The sequence below is a fragment of the Durio zibethinus genome, chromosome 23 (assembly GCF_047325235.1).
Source record: "Durio zibethinus cultivar Kanyao isolate XHJ-2024 chromosome 23, ASM4732523v1, whole genome shotgun sequence".
NCBI classification, from domain to species: domain Eukaryota; kingdom Viridiplantae; phylum Streptophyta; class Magnoliopsida; order Malvales; family Malvaceae; genus Durio; species Durio zibethinus.
Window position 1 is genome coordinate 12,025,424 of NC_143184.1, and position 16,254 is coordinate 12,041,677.

A 16,254-nucleotide genomic window follows, 5' to 3' on the forward strand; every position below is an offset into this window, starting at 1 on the left:
TACTAATAAATCTTTATGTTTTTTTTTTTTTCAAATTTAAGTCTGACCATTGTCAAAAGATTATTCTAAAATTAAGTTAGTAATAATTATTATGCTTAGTTGAAATATTGATTTTTTTTAATAAAAATTTCAGCCTATATATCCATATACTACTTCCTGGATAATTAAAGTTTGGGTCGCATATTCATTATAAACTGACGGACCAAATATATACGACATAAACCCAAATCTAAGGGCTTATTGGTTGGACTTAAATTAACGGCGGCTTACATACAAATTGGAATTCTTCCGTGATGAATTAGGAAACCGACCTAATTCAACAAGTTTATATAAAACGTACGTAACCCTATACCACCATTGATTAACTAGTCGTTTAAGTTCAGAGAAGAAGAAAGAAAAGTATAGAATGGAGGTGAAAGGAGTGAAGCTTAAGGTCCTTGGGAGGGGAGCATATGGTGTGGTACATTTGGTGGAAACGACTTCTCCTTGTTCTGGGCTGTTTGCTGTAAAATCTGCTCCTTTAACAAAGTCTTTTTCTCTTTCCAAGGAATGGGAAATATTTAAAAAGTTTATAGGTTGCCCAAATATTGTTCAATGTTTTGGTGGTTTCACGAGTTTTGAACGAGATGGGGGGTATTTTTATAACTTATTTCTTGAATATGCATCTGGAGGTAGTCTCTTGGATTTGATGAACAAGTATGGGGGCAAAATACCCGAATGTGATGTGAAGGATTATGCAAGAATGATTCTTGAAGGGCTTGTTGACATTCACAACAGAGGATACATCCATTCTGATCTTAAACCAGAAAATATTTTGGTTTTTCCATCTCAGACCGGTTCTGATTTGAATACTTTAAAGATTGCGGATTTCGGGTTAGCTAGACAATGTGGGGAAAAAGATATTCCACAACTTTGGGAATATGGTTTTCGAGGTACAGCAGATTATATGTCACCAGAATCTGTGATGGGAGAAATCAGTGGTGCATTGGATATATGGTCACTCGGTTGCATTATTGTTGAGATGATTAGTGGGAAAATGCCATGGAACTATAGCAACCTGAAAGATTTGAGAAACAAGCTTTTGAATGGAGAATCACCCAAAATCCCAGAAAACATGTCAAGTATTGGGAAGGATTTCTTAACAAAGTGTTTTGCTAGGGATCCCAAGCAACGATGGATAGCTAATATGCTGTTAAGCCACTCTTTTCTTATGCCAGAGTTCAGCTTTTTTTCGTATGGAAGCAATCTCCCACAACTCTTCTCAGCCCTTTCTTCAACAATTTTTGACGAGGACAAATCGTTAATCCAATCCACAAAGAGTTTCCAAAAGGATGACAAATTCGGACCAGAAGGAGATTTGGTTGAAAACTTAAGGTTGCAAGTAATGAAGATGGGCGTCTAGGAATATGGTGCAAATTGAAGAATTCAAAGGCATAATCAACATGCAGATGAAACCTGAAAAAGCCACCCTCTTCCTCTTGGTTATGTTGCAACCAACATGTTATCAAAGTAGACCTGATGTTTGCTTTTAGGCTTTGTCTTGGATTAATATTTTCAAACTTTTTATTATTGTATTATGTTCTTTTAACAGTTTAAGCTTATAAATGTTCTTGACATATAGTGTATATTTTCTATATGTCCATGGCCATCCACTTTCATTAAAGTTTATTTATTGTTAACTACTTTTTCTATCAAATTGAGTAATTAACGGCCTAATGGGCAGCGGTACTGCATGATAAACCTTTTGTTCAAAAATCTCTTTTTATTAATAATATATAAGTAAATAAATGTATATAATTTTTATTTAATTTTAATTATAAAAATATATTTTAAAATATTAGTAATTAATACCTTAATAATAAACATAAAATAAACTGATTTGGATGAGCCAAGCTCAAGTCCAATTACACCAAGTTTTTAAGGTGTTAATTGAATCACTCGAGCTATGAAAACTTTTAGTTAAATGTTAATTTCTTAATTTAATCAAACAAATAAAATATATAGTATATTGAAATTGGATATTTAGAAATCTTTTAATCACCGTACCATGCATACTTGCATAGACCATGAACCTAATTAATCGATGATATGTTCCAATGTTTCATATGCTTTACGTACGCACATTTGATGGTTATAACAGATTTTTTATTGGCCAGTGATGGATATAAAAAATAAATCAAGTTTTTTATGAAATAAAAATCTGTAACATTTTTATATTTATAATTACAATTAAATTCTCTAGGCATTTGTTATGGTAATCCTCATTCGAGATTCCTTTTCATCTTTGACCGAAATTGTTTTCTTTTTATCTGAAGGTAATGAAGTTGGCTGAGGGTCTGATAAATTTCACCAATTCGATCTTTCTTCCTAAGCTAGCACATAATAGAATATGCTGTAATATTAGAAAAAGGGGAGGGTGATTTTTTTTTCCTGCTGAAGCTAAAAAAAAATAAGCTCTTACTCCTTTCAATGGAGTCACTTTAATTCGTTGCTCTCCTCACTCGCTACCTCAAGCAACTAGTGTGCAAAGATCAGTTTAAGATGGTTTGAATTTTTTTTTTGTTGGGTTCTCTAATTTTATGAATTTTTTTTATTGTACTTAATTTGGATTTGAATGGATTTTCTACTAGACCCAATGTTGCAAAAAGATGAAAAACCATCAGTATTTGTCACTGAAGGTAGTCGAGTAGTCCTAGTAATTCTCTTCCCGCAGAGGAAAAAAAAAAAAAAAAAGAAAAAAGGAGAGCTTAGTCAATTGACAGGCTACAGTCGCTTTATATCAACTTAATAACCACTCTTGGGATCAGATAAATCTTTTTAAATTTTAAATTTATTCAACCAATGCTTCTATAATTTATTTATATTTGTGTATATATATCATAATTTATAAGCCATAAATTTATTATTAAACATAATTTTAAAAGTCACCATTAATATTTTTTTATTTAGGCATGATTAATTACTTAATTGAATTTATTCATTTTAAAAACAAATCTTAAGCTTGATTCATTTTTTTAAAAAAAAAAGATTTTAATTAATAAAACCAAAATTGAGTTTGAAAGTATAGTTACATGTAGGGTAGGTATATTTCGTATTATCCAAAATTAGCCACTTACAATACATTTCCAAAAGTAGTACAAGTTAATTTTGTATTATCTAAAACTTAAAAATCTTACTAGATAATCAATTAGTGGATATTATCCTCAAATTATTCCAATATATTGGTAATAATTTTAAAACATTTCCTCACGTTGAGAATATTTAATGAGACTATTTATCATGTTTGAAACGACTCTATCTTCAAATTCATTAATATATTATAGAAAACTTTTGTTTATGACAAATGAGATTTATGTGAATCTTAATATTGAAAATCTTTTCAAAATTCTTTCATATGTTGATAAAATTTAATAAGAATTCCTTATCTAGGAATTTACATAACAATTGTTATTTGCAACGTTCTTTGTAATTCTATCATTGAAAATTCAAAATCAATTTTCATAAAATAAATTACTCATTTAATTATTTATTTTTATAAATATTTTTAATATATTGGTAAGATTTTTTGTCAAAAAGTTTCCTACAATATAGTGGGTAGGATTCATATAAATTATAGTTTTTCTTTGAAACATATGTTTTTTAAAATTAATAAATTTTTTAATATGTTGGTAAAATCTTATTTAAATTTTTTTTTTTCAAAATCATAAACTCTTAAATATGTTGGTAAGGCTTTTACCCCTTAAAATTTATTACTAAAATTTTAACCTTCCAATATGTCAATATTGTTTTACTTACCAAAATCAATGTTTTAAAATTTTAACCTTTTAATATGTTAATACTGTTTTATTTTTCCTTAAAAATTATATTTTTTTAAAAAAATTATCCTTTTTTTAAAGACATGTTTTGTTAAAATATGATAAATATCTAAATAAAATAAATAAATAAATTTGAAAAAAATGAAAAAAAACATATATAAAAGATATTTAAAACTTCGACTCGACTATGAAAAACGGCTTCGCTTGGCTCTAAAGGTGTAATACGGCTTGGCAACTTGGAACGACAACTCAACTTAATAGTAGCTACTGGGAAACGGGTTTCCTAGGTCGAGTCACATTACGGGTTAGGTCAACATGCCAAGTTGCACATGGGTTGGCAGCAAATTAATTCCTCAAAATGAAGTTATATTGACCAAGTATAAAAAGCAATAATTTTTTTTCTTTTAGACTTTCTTGTCCCTCTCTTTCTAGATTTGTTCTCTCCAACTTCTCTCTGGCATTTAGAAAAATACAAGAATATCAATGCTAGAATCTACAATCTATTGCTAAAAATTGGGAAATCTCGTAAAAAAACTGGTTGAAAAATTAAACTCTGCCTAAAAATTCATTGAAAAATTCAACCTTTATAAGAAAACTCATTAAAAAAATTTAACCTGCACTAAAAAATGATGCCAAAAATTGGGTTTTTCATTAGAAAATTTCAAAAATTTCAAAAAAAAATTCCAAAAACTTGTAGAAACTTGTCATTTGATCAATTTTAACAACCTAAGATATTTGTCCTCGTATCTTTCCCTCATTTTAAACCAACACAAACTCCAACGTGTTAATCTAAAAATTGAAACACTTCTATTCAAGCTTGAATTGCCACTATTTTTTCTTATTTCTACTATCATGCTTGTGAATTTGTTGTTTATTGTTGCTAAGTATTTATAAAAGAAAATAACAAGAAATTTTGATCATCTAGGATTCACTTTTTAAAATTTCGCATTATCACAAAAAAAAAAAAAAACTACAATTTATCTTTAAGAATCCCAACTCAAATCCAAGTTTGGTATAGCATGAATTATCACCCAAATAAATAAAAGTTCCATCTATTTCCGTCAGGCTCATCATTGAACCTTTTCTTTTAATTCCTAATTATTTTTTATGGATAATCAAATAATTAAAGATAAAGAATAGGATAAATAAAATAAAAGATAAATAAAGATAAATAATAGGATAAATTAAGGTAAATAATAATAATAATAATAAAGATATATACAAAAAAAATAAATACAAAATATTAAATAAAGAAATGGATAAAGTAAAAATAAATATCCGAAATTTGACAATTGAGCTTAAAGCTAATCTAAGCCCAATCGGTTTGGTTTTGAGACAAAATGAAATGTCTACGTTGTGATATACTACATGGTTTAAGTGTAATTTGTTTAATGCAAAATTTGTCATAATAATTTTGGGGACCACTAGACGAATATTTTAAAATTTTCAAAATAGGGACAATCGTAACTAATCTTTCTTTACTAAGTGTGATTGGCAATCCAAAAAAAATTGTCTTCTTAATAAAATTTAAAATTAGTTAAACTTATTAAAAAGATAATTTTTTGTTTTATTTGTGAAAACAAACTTTAGTTCAAGAGTTCGGTTACTCGTGAGAAAAAATTAACACCCCTACAACATCCGTTAAAAAATGATACCAATTAGTCACATATTATCCATTAATATTGATAAAAATTATCTTAATCTTAATATTTAAAATAATTCCCTTAATTTCATCTATTTTTGTAAAATATTCTTTCTTTCTTAAAAAAAAAACATTTTATTTAGGAATACAAGGAAAATCTTTAGCTTTGAAACATTTCCTAAATTCCCTAATATTTAGGTAAAATTTCAAAAATATTTCTCCACTTAAAACCGTCATAATAATTCTTAAAATATGGCATAATATTCTTTTATAAAGAATAATTATGGAAAAGCCCTCTAATATCTAGGTAGGGTCCCAAAAAATATTTTTTTACTTATGACTATTCATTTTTATTTCTAAAAAAATAATTTTCAAAATCACCATTTATTACCATATATTTCTTTGGATAATAACTAAATGCAAGTAATGTAGTACATGAAAATAAGTGATGCAAACATAAATTAAAAGATACAAATACAAATACAAATTTAAAGATGCAATGATCAATTGAATTTATCCTATAAGCCTTTAATTGTATCCATTTTATTTCTTCATCTTTATTCATTTGTTTTGAATAACATTTAGTGATAAAAGAAATTTTATTTATATTATTTTATGTTAGATAATTTTCTCTGATTCTCCAATATCTAAGCGAAATTTAAGAAAATCAATTCTTCGTTTAAGAAATTTTTATAATCAATTTTTGGTAAAAAATGAGAATGATAATCTTTAAAAAAAATTATTTAAATTTCCTCCAATATCTTGGTACGGTTTTCAAGATCTTTTTTTTAGAAAGATTATTCTATTTTTTAGAAGAACTTTTAAAATTATTACTTTGGTATTTCACATTTATTATTAATGCATGAAATGTATATATGACAACATGAATATAAATTAAATGGTGCATATAGTTACATTTATTTGTTTTTATCAAATTGATTTTATTTAGGATGAAAATTTTATAAAAAATTATTACTTTTGGTATTTTACATTTATTATTAATGCATGAAATGCATATATGACAACATGAATATAAATTAAATGGTGCATATAGTTACATTTATTTGTTTTTATCAAATTGATTTTATTTAGGATGAAAATTTTATCAAAAATTCTATACATTGATAGTGTATCAAATACAAACTCATATATATATATATATATGCTTCTTAGTGTTATCTTAGCAATAAGCTAAGAAGCAAATGGTATAAACTTTTCCAATAAGTACTATTTACTCTTTATAGGAACTTGTGCTCTATCCAAATTGCTTGAAATATGGCGAGCTTTGAATAAGAGGGTTTCTTCTGCTTTAAGCAATTATAAATAAAAGTACCTTACCTTTATATTAGAACTTGATGAAAAAGTTGCAAAGATAGTGAAAAAAGATAGAGTATAGATTTTTTCTCTCCAAAATGAATTTGTAAAAATGTTAAAGGATTTGCAAGGATTGTAGGCAAGTTTTTCTATATTTTATTAACGAAAAGATTGAAACATATGCTTAGAATTACAAGTATATATTAAACAAATCCGTTTGTTTATTTGACAATATTCTTAAAATTTTGCATGCAATCAATTTTTATTTTAAGTTTGACAATCAATTTAAAATTTTTTGCAATCATAGTATTTAAAAGAATTACATGCAAGGGTTTGTATGCTTTCTTTACAAATTGTCATAATGGTTTTGAGACCGCTAGACGTAAAGAAGTTTTAAAATCTAGAAAAATAAAAGGGAGTCATCATCAATTTTTGTTAGGGTGTGATTGGCCACCCAAAAGTTTATCTTTTTAATAAAACTATAAAAATGAGTTTAAAGTTTATCAAAAAGATAAATTTTGGTCTACAAAAAACTAGGTTGGGTCCAGGAGTCGGTTACGTGTCGGGAAAGATTAGCACCCCCACAACGCTCATAAATTGGTACCGTTTAATTACGCACTATTTTCGGTGTTGAATAAAAATAGTTTTAATTTAAAATTTAACACTAATTTTCTTCATTTGGATAAATAAAATTTTGCTAAAATTCTTATTTAAAAATATTGAGAAAATCTTTAAGTTAAAGAATTATCTTAAAATTCTCCAATATCTAGGCAGAATTTGAAATAATTCTTTTCGCTTAAGATTTAACACAACAATCCTTAAAATGAAATAACACTCTTTATAAAAAATTGTTGGTGACTCTCCAACATCTAGGCAGAGTACCAAGAATTATTTCTTTTGGAATGTTATTTTTAGTTTATTTTGTTATTCATAATTTTTTTAAAGTATTATTCTTTTTTATTAGAAAATATTTTATCACCAAGTAGTAATTAAAAAGAGAATAATGCAGAAAATTATTGATGATAACACGATAATGTATGAATGCTAATGAATGTCATGTAAAATGAGATGCAATTTAAAAGTTGGATTCTTAAGTATAATGAGGCCACCCCGACTCTCCAACATCTAGACAGAGCTTAGGTGTGACTATTTATATTTAAGATCTAAATTTATTGTTATACTTTTTATTTATTAATCTTATTATTAATACGAATTAAGAAATCGTGTGAAAGGACTTAACGAAGTAAAATTTCTTAAATATCCAATCATCTAGGCGTCATTCGGAAACAAATTGCTTCAAATGAAATTTTCACACGTGTCCTTAGGATTTTTAGGAGGTTTTGAGTAAGGGCTTGAGTAGAGGTTTTGAAGGTTTGGTTTTAAGGTTTAGAGGGTTTTAAAGCTTTAATTTTAGGATAGGGAATGTTTAGGGTTTTGATTTTAGAGTTTGGAGATTTTAGGGTTTGGGGTTTTGATTTAAGGGTTTGAATTTTAGGGATTTTGGATTTTGGGGTTTGGATTTAAGAGTTTAAAGGTTTGAGATTTTGGATTTTGGGGGGTTTTGGATTTTAGGGGTTTTGGACTTTAGGGGGTTTGGATTTAAGTGATTTTGGATTTTTAAGGGTTTCCAATTTTAGGATTTTGGATTTTGGGAGATTTTTTATTTTAGGGGTTTTAGAAACCTAGGATTTTGAAAATTGAGAATTAGTGTTTAAGGTTTCATTTTTAAGAAAATATGAATATCTCTAAAAATCTCCAACATCTAGCCAAATTTTTGAAGTAGATTCGATTTTAATAATTTTTGAAAATTAATTTAAAATTTTCTTATATTTATTTTTTTATGAAAATTTATTAATAATAATTCCCCAACATCTAGGCGGAATTATTTTTTAGAAAAATATTTTTTATTCCCTCCAACATCTAGGCAGAAAAAATAATAATAATAATAATTCTATTATTATTATTATTATTATTATTATTATTATTATTATTATCTTAAGCATTTTTAATATATTTTTAATTATTATTTGTTTTCAATTTTATTATAATTAAAACAATGAGACATTTATTCTAACAAATTTAGAAATTTATCATGCAAGAATAAATAAAACAAACTCAAAATAACAAAAATAATAATATAAAAAAATTTAGAAAATTCAAAAAAAAAAATTTTTTTTTACCTGAACCGGACCGGTCAATAGTCCGGTCAATGCTAGTCTGAGCCGGTGTGATCGATCCGGCGATTTTATCAGCGGTTTGGGTGATCCAGCAATTCAGATCGGTTCGCTGGCGGTTTGTCTGAATCGGTTCAAGGCTGGTGGCTAAAGCTGGTCGTCGAGTCGGGTTGCACGAATCTCGGGTTGGATCTGGGTCAACGCGCGGATCCTCTTTGGCCTGAAACAATGTCATTTTGGCCCTATGCTCAAAACGACGTCATTTTGCTTTTAATGTTTTCTATAAAAGTCAGTTTTTTTTAACTCATTTCTATTTCAGAGAGGGAAAAAAACAGAGAGAAAGGGGCTCTAGGGAGAGGTCGGCCGTCTAGCTGTCAGGTCGTCGGAGCACCGCGTCGGCTGTTGCTTGGTCCACCGTCGTCAGTGGCTGGAAACTTCAAAAGTGACCAGGGAGCTACTTTCGATACGATCTTTCCAGATTTGATCTCCTCTTCGTCAAAAATGGCCCCGATCGATGTAGATCGGGGTACAAAGTTTTCTGTACTTCTCTTTTTTTAAAAAAAAATTAAAGCTGATGATGATCTTTTTAATTTTTTTGCAGGTACCTTGGCACTAGGTTCCTTGCCTAGCGAGGACTGACTTTGTTTTTTTGTGTCTGTTTTCTTTGGTTTGGGTATTTGTTTGGTTTTTTGATGGGTACGAAGTTTCGTGAGAGGCTTAGGTTTTTTTTAGTGTGGGAGACTAGAATTTTAGGTATTCAAAAGCTTGTTGAAAGGGGGGGTTGTGTGCCCAAAATAGCTTTCGAAAAATGGGGGTTCCAGCGAGAGCATTGTGGGGAAGAAGTAGGGAGTTTTTAAAGAGTTCAAAAAGGGATTTGGGTGGCTATAGGGTGGTTGTAGATGGGCTGACTAGGGGGCTGCTCAGGGGCTGGTTGGGGCCGACAGCAGCACCGTACCCCACCAGCCACCCTATTTTCTGTTTCTTTTTTCTTTTTCCTATTTTCTCTTTCTTTTTTTTAACAATAATTATTTTTTATTTTTTTTTATTTTTAAAAAAATATATATATACTTATTATTATTATTGAAATTATTAATGTTAATCTGAAATAAAAATGTAGACCCGAACAAAACTGGTGTCTACAGCTGCCTTTCTTTGCACATTATTGAGAATCAAGAATAAGGCAAAGACAAAGACAACGATTTTGTTCGAAAGTAAATCATCATTTTTTTTTAAAAAAAAAACACAACACGATTGGGATGATCGCAAATCGAAATTATGCCCGGAGGTATTAGAAATCATGTCCAGAGGTCTTACAGAATTGACTGGGATAACATCTCAAGTCGAAAGATAAGGAATCGATCCAGATAACACCGCAAATCAAAATTATGCTCAGAGGTCTTACAAAATCATGCCCGGAGGTCTTACAGATTCGATTAAGATAACACCACAAGTCAAAAGATAAACAATTGATCACGATAGCACCGCGAATCAAATTTATGCCCGAAGCTTTTAGAAATCATGTCCGGAGGTCTTACAGAATCGATTGAGATAACACCACAAGTCAAAAGATAAAGAATCGATTGGGATAGCACCGCGAATCAAATTTATGTTCGGAGGTCTTAGAAATCATGCTCGGAGGTCTTACAGAATCGATTGGGATAACACCACAAGTTAAAAGATAAAGAATCGATCGAGATAGCATCGCGAATCAAATTTATGCCCGGAGGTTTTACAGAGCTCGAAGGTCTTACAGAATCGATTGGGATAACACCATAAGTCAAAAGATAAAGAATCGATCGGGATAGCACTGCAAATCGAATTTATGCCCGGAGGTTTTAGAAATCATGCTCGGAGGTCTTACAGAATCATGCCTGAAAGTCTTACAGAATCGATTGGGATAACACCACAAGTCAAAAGATAAATAATCGATCGGGATAGCACTGCAAATCAAATTTATGCTTAGAGGTCTTAGAAATCATGCCCAGAGATCTTACAGAATCGATTGGGATAACACCATAAGTCAAAAGATAAAAAATCGATCGGGATAACAACCTTTGTCAGAAAACTCATCAAAAAATTTAACCTCCATTAAAAAATTATGCTAAAAATTAGGTTTTTCATTGGAAATTTCAAAATTTTCAAAAAAAAATTCCAAAAACTTGTAGACATTCCTTATTTAAGCAATTTTAACCACCTAAGATATTTGTCCTCATATCTTTCCCTCATATTAAACCAACACAAACTCCAATACGCTAATCTAAAAATTGAAACACTTCTATTCAAGCTTGAATTACCACTATTTTTTCTTATTTTTACTATAATGCTTGTGGATTTGTTGTTTATTGTTGCTAAGTATTTATAAAGGAAAATAACAAGAACTTTTGATCATCTAGGATTCATTTTTTAAAATTTCGCATTGTCACAAAAAAAAAAAACTACAATTTATCTTTAAGAATCCCAACTCAAATCCAACTTTGGTATAGCATGAATTATCACCCAAATAAATAAAAGTTCCTTCTATTTCCGTCGGTCTCATCATTGAACCTTTTCTTTTAATTCCTAATTATTTTTTATGGATAATCAAATAATTAAAGATAAAGAATAGGATAAATAAAATAAAAGATAAATAAAGATAAATAGGCAAATAAATAATAGGATAAATTAAGGTAAAAAATAATAATAATAGTAAAGATATATACAAAAATAATAATAAATACAAAAGATTAAGTAAAGAAATGGATAAACTAAAAATAAATATCCAAAATTTGACAATTGAGCTTAAAGCTAATCTAAGCCCAATCTATTTGGTTTTGAGACAAAATGAAGTGTCTATGTTGTGAAATACTACATGGTTTAAGTGTAAGTTGTTTAATGCAAAATTTGTCATAATAATTTTAGGGACCACTAAACGAATATTTTAAAATTTTCAAAACAGGGACAATCGCAACTAATCTTTCTTTACTGAGTGTGATTGGCAATCCAAAAAAAATTTTCTTCTTAAAAAATTTTAAAATTAATTAAACTTATTAAAAAGATAATTTTTTGTTTTATTTGTGAAAACAAACTCTAGTTCAAAAGTTCGGTTACCCATAGGGAAAAATTAACAACCCTACAGCTTCCGTTAAAAAATGAGACCAATTAGTCACATGTTATCCTTTAATATTGATAAAAATTATCTTAATCTTAATATTTAAAATAATTCCCTTAATTTCATCTATTTTTGTAAAATATTTAAAAAAAAAAAACATTTTATTTAGGAATACAACGAAAATCTTTAGCTTTGAAACATTTCCTAAATTCCCTAATATTTAGGTAAAATTTCAAAAATATTTCTCAACTTAAAACTGCCATAATAATTCTCAAAATATAGCATAATATTCTTTTATAAAGAATAATTATGGAAAAGCCCTCCAATATCTAGGTAGGGTCCCGAAAAATATTTTTTTACTTAGGACTATTCATTTTTATTTCTAAAAAAATAATTTTCAAAATCACCATTTATTACCATATATTTCTTTGGATAATAACTAAATGCAAGTAATGTAGTACATGCAAATAAGTGATGCAAACATAAATTAAAAGATGAAAATACAAATACAAATTTAAAGATGCAATGATCAACTGAATTTATCCTATAAGCCTTTAATTTTATCCCTTTTATTTCTTCATCTTTATTCGTTTGTTTTAAAGAACATTTAGTGATAAAATAAATTTTATTTATATTATTTTATGTTAGATAATTTTCTCTGATTCTTCAATATCTAAGCAAAATTTAAGAAAATCAATTCTTCGTTTAAGAAATTTTTATAATCAATTTTTGAATTTATCCCTTTTAAAAATAAATCCTAAGCTTGACTCATTTTTTATAAAACAATAGATTCTAATCAACGAAACTAAAATTGAGTTTGAAAGTATGGTTACATAAAGAATATGTATATTTCATATTATCTAAAATTGGCCTCTTACAATGCCTTTCCAAAAGTAGTACCAATTAATTTTATATTATCTAAAACTTTAAAATCTTACTAGATAATCAATTAGTGGATATTATTTTCAAATTACTCCAATACATTAGTAAAATTTTAGAACATTTTCTCACCTTGAGAATATTCAAGAAGACTATTTATCATGTTTGATGGGACTCTATCATCAAATTCATTAATATATTGTAGAAAACTTTTATTTATGACAAGTGAGATTTTTGTGAATCTTGATATTGAAAATCTTTTCAAAATTCTTTTATATATTGATAAAATTTAAAAAGAATTTCTTACCTAGGAATTTACATAATAATTATTATTTGCAATGTTCTTTGTAATTCTATCATTGGAAATTCAAAATCAATTTTCATAAAATAAAACGCTCATTTAATTATTTATTTTTATAAATATTTTTTAATATATTGGTAAGATTTTCTATCAAAAAGATTCCTCCAATATAGTGGTAGGATTCATGAAAATTATATTTTTTCTTTGAAACATATGTTTTTTAAAATTAATAAGATTTTTTAATATGTTGATAAAATCTTATCTTTAAATTTTTTTAAAAATTAAAAACTCTTATATATGTTGGTAAGGCTTTTACCTCTTAAAATTTATTACTAAAATTTTAACCTTCCAATATGTCGATATTGTTTTACTTACCAAAATCAATGTTTTTAAAACTTTAAACTTTTAATATGTTAATACTATTTTATTTTTCTTTAAAAATTATATTTTTTAAAAATTATCCCTTTTTTTAAAAGACATTTTTGTTAAAATGGGATAAATATCTAAATAAAATAAATAAATAAATTTGAAAAAATGAAAAAAAAACATATATAAAAGATATTTAAAACTTCGATTTGACTATGAAAAACGGCTTTGCTCAGCTCTAGAGGCATAATGCGGCTTTATAGCTTGGAACAACAACTTAGCTCAGTAGTGGCTATTGGGAAACGGGTTTCCTATGTCGAGTCACATTACAGGTTAGGTCAACACGTCGAGCTACACATGGGTTGGCAGCAAATTAATTCCTCAAAACGAAGTTATATCAACCAAGTATAAAAAGCAATATTTTTTTTCTTTCAAACTTTCTTTTCCCTCTCTTTCTAGATTTGTTCTCTCTTGCTTCTCTCTGGCATTTAGAAAAATACAAGAATATCGATGCTGGTAACTACAATCTCTTGTTGAAAATTGGGAAATCTCCTTAGAAAAATTGTCGAAAAATTAAACTTTGCCTAAAAACTCATTGGAAAATTCAACCTTTGTCGAAAAACTCATCAAAAAAATTTGACCTCCACTAAAAAATTATGCCAAAAATTGGGTTTTTCATCGAAAAATTTCAAAAATTTCAAAACAATTCCAAAAACTTGTAGAAACTCCTCATTTGACCAATTCTAACCAGCTAAGATATTTGTCCTTGTATCTTTCCCTTATATTAAACCAACACAAACTCCAACGTGCTAATCTAAAAATTGAAACACTTCTATTCAAGCTTGAACTGCCACTATTTTTTTTTTCTTATTTCTACTATCATCCTTGTGCATTTGTTGTTTATTGTTGCTAAGTATTTATAGAGGAAAATAATAAGAACTTTTGATCATCTAGGATTCAATTTTTAAAATTTTGCATTGTCACCAAAAAAAGAAAAACTAGAATTTATCTTTAAGAATCCCAACTCAAATCTAACTTTGGTACAACATGAATTATCACGCAAATAAATAAATATTTCTTTTATTTCCCTCAGGCTCATCATTGAACCTCTTCTTTTAATTCCTAATTATTTTTTTATGGATAATCAAATAATTAAAGATAAAGAATAGGATAAACAAAATAAATGATAAATAAAGATAAATAGGGAGATAAATAATAGGATAAATTAAGATAAAAAAACAATAATAGTAAAGGTATATACAAAAAAATAAATACAAAAGATAAAATAAAGATATGGATAAAGTAAAAATAAATATCCAAAATTTGACAATTGAGCTTAAAGTAATATAAGCCCAATGGGTTTGGATCTGAGACAAAATGAAATGTCTATGTTGTGATATACTGCATGGTTAAGTGTAAGTTGTTTAATGCAAAAATTATCATAATAATTTTAGGGACCACTAGATGAATATTTTAAAATTTTCAAAACAGGGACAATCGTAACTAATCTTTCTTTACTAAGTGTGATTGGCCATCCAAAAAAATTGTTTTCCTAATAAAATTTTAAAATTAACTAAACTTATTAAAAAGATAATTTTTTATTTTATCTGTGAAAACAAAATTTGGTTCGAGAGTTCGGTTACCCATGGGAAAAAATTAGTCACATGTTATCCTTTAATATTGATAAAAATTATCTTAATCTTAATATTTAAAATAATTCCCTTAATTTCATCTATTTTTGTAAAATATTTTTTTCTTTTTTAAAAAAAAACATTTTATTTAGGAATACAACGAAAATCTTTAGCTTTGAAACATTTCCTAAATTCCCTAATATTTAGGTAAAATTTCAAAAAATATTTCTCAACTTAAAACTGCCATAATAATTCTCAAAATATGGCATAATATTCTTTTATAAAGAATAATTATGGAAAAGCCCTCCAATATCTAGGTAGGGTCCCAAAAAATATTTTTTACTTAAGACTGTTCATTTTTATTTCTAAAAAAATAATTTTCAAAATCACCATTTATTACCATATATTTCTTTGGATAATAACTAAATGCAATTAATGTAGCACATGCAAATAAGTGATGCAAACATAAATTAAAAGATACAAATACAAATTTAAAGATGCAATGATCAATTGAATTTATCTTATAAGCCTTTAATTTTATCCCTTTTATTTCTTCATCTTTATTCATTTGTTTTGAAGAAAATTTAGTGATAAAAGAAATTTTATTTATTATTATTTTATGTTAGATAACTTTATCTGATTCTCCAATATCTAAGTGAAATTTAAGGAAATCAATTCTTCATTTAAGAAATTTTTATAATCAATTTTTGGTAAAAAATGAGAATGATAATCTTTAGAAAAAAAATGATTTGAATTTCCTCCAATATCTTGGTAGGGTTTTCAAGATCTTTTTTTTAGAAAGATTATTCTATTTTTTAGAAGAATTTTTAAAATTACTACTTTGTATTTCAACATTTATTATTAATGCATGAAATGCACATATGACAACATGAATATAAATTAAATGGTGCAGGTAGTTATATTTATTTGTTTTTACCAAATTGACTTTATTTAGGATGAAAATGGCATTTTTTGTATTCAAAAATTTTATTTAACTCCCCAATGTCTTGGTGAAATTTTTTTAAAAAATGACTTTTCACTTGA

At 27.2% G+C, this 16,254-nt stretch overlaps 1 protein-coding gene across 1 annotated transcript; it reads left to right on the forward strand.

Moving 5' to 3' along the window:
- The first annotated feature begins 406 nt into the window (after positions 1 to 406).
- LOC111313191 (mitogen-activated protein kinase kinase kinase 20-like) lies at positions 407 to 1,402 on the forward strand. The gene has a single exon (XM_022913867.2). It carries the CDS (start codon positions 407 to 409, stop codon positions 1,400 to 1,402), a length of 996 nt encoding a protein of 331 aa, XP_022769602.2.
- The last annotated feature ends 14,852 nt before the right edge of the window (positions 1,403 to 16,254 follow it).

Bases quoted from the DNA above. Each gene is read 5' to 3' on its own strand.
- LOC111313191 (XM_022913867.2), top strand. From the start codon at position 407: ATGGAGGTGAAAGGAGTGAAGCTTAAGGTCCTTGGGAGGGGAGCATAT.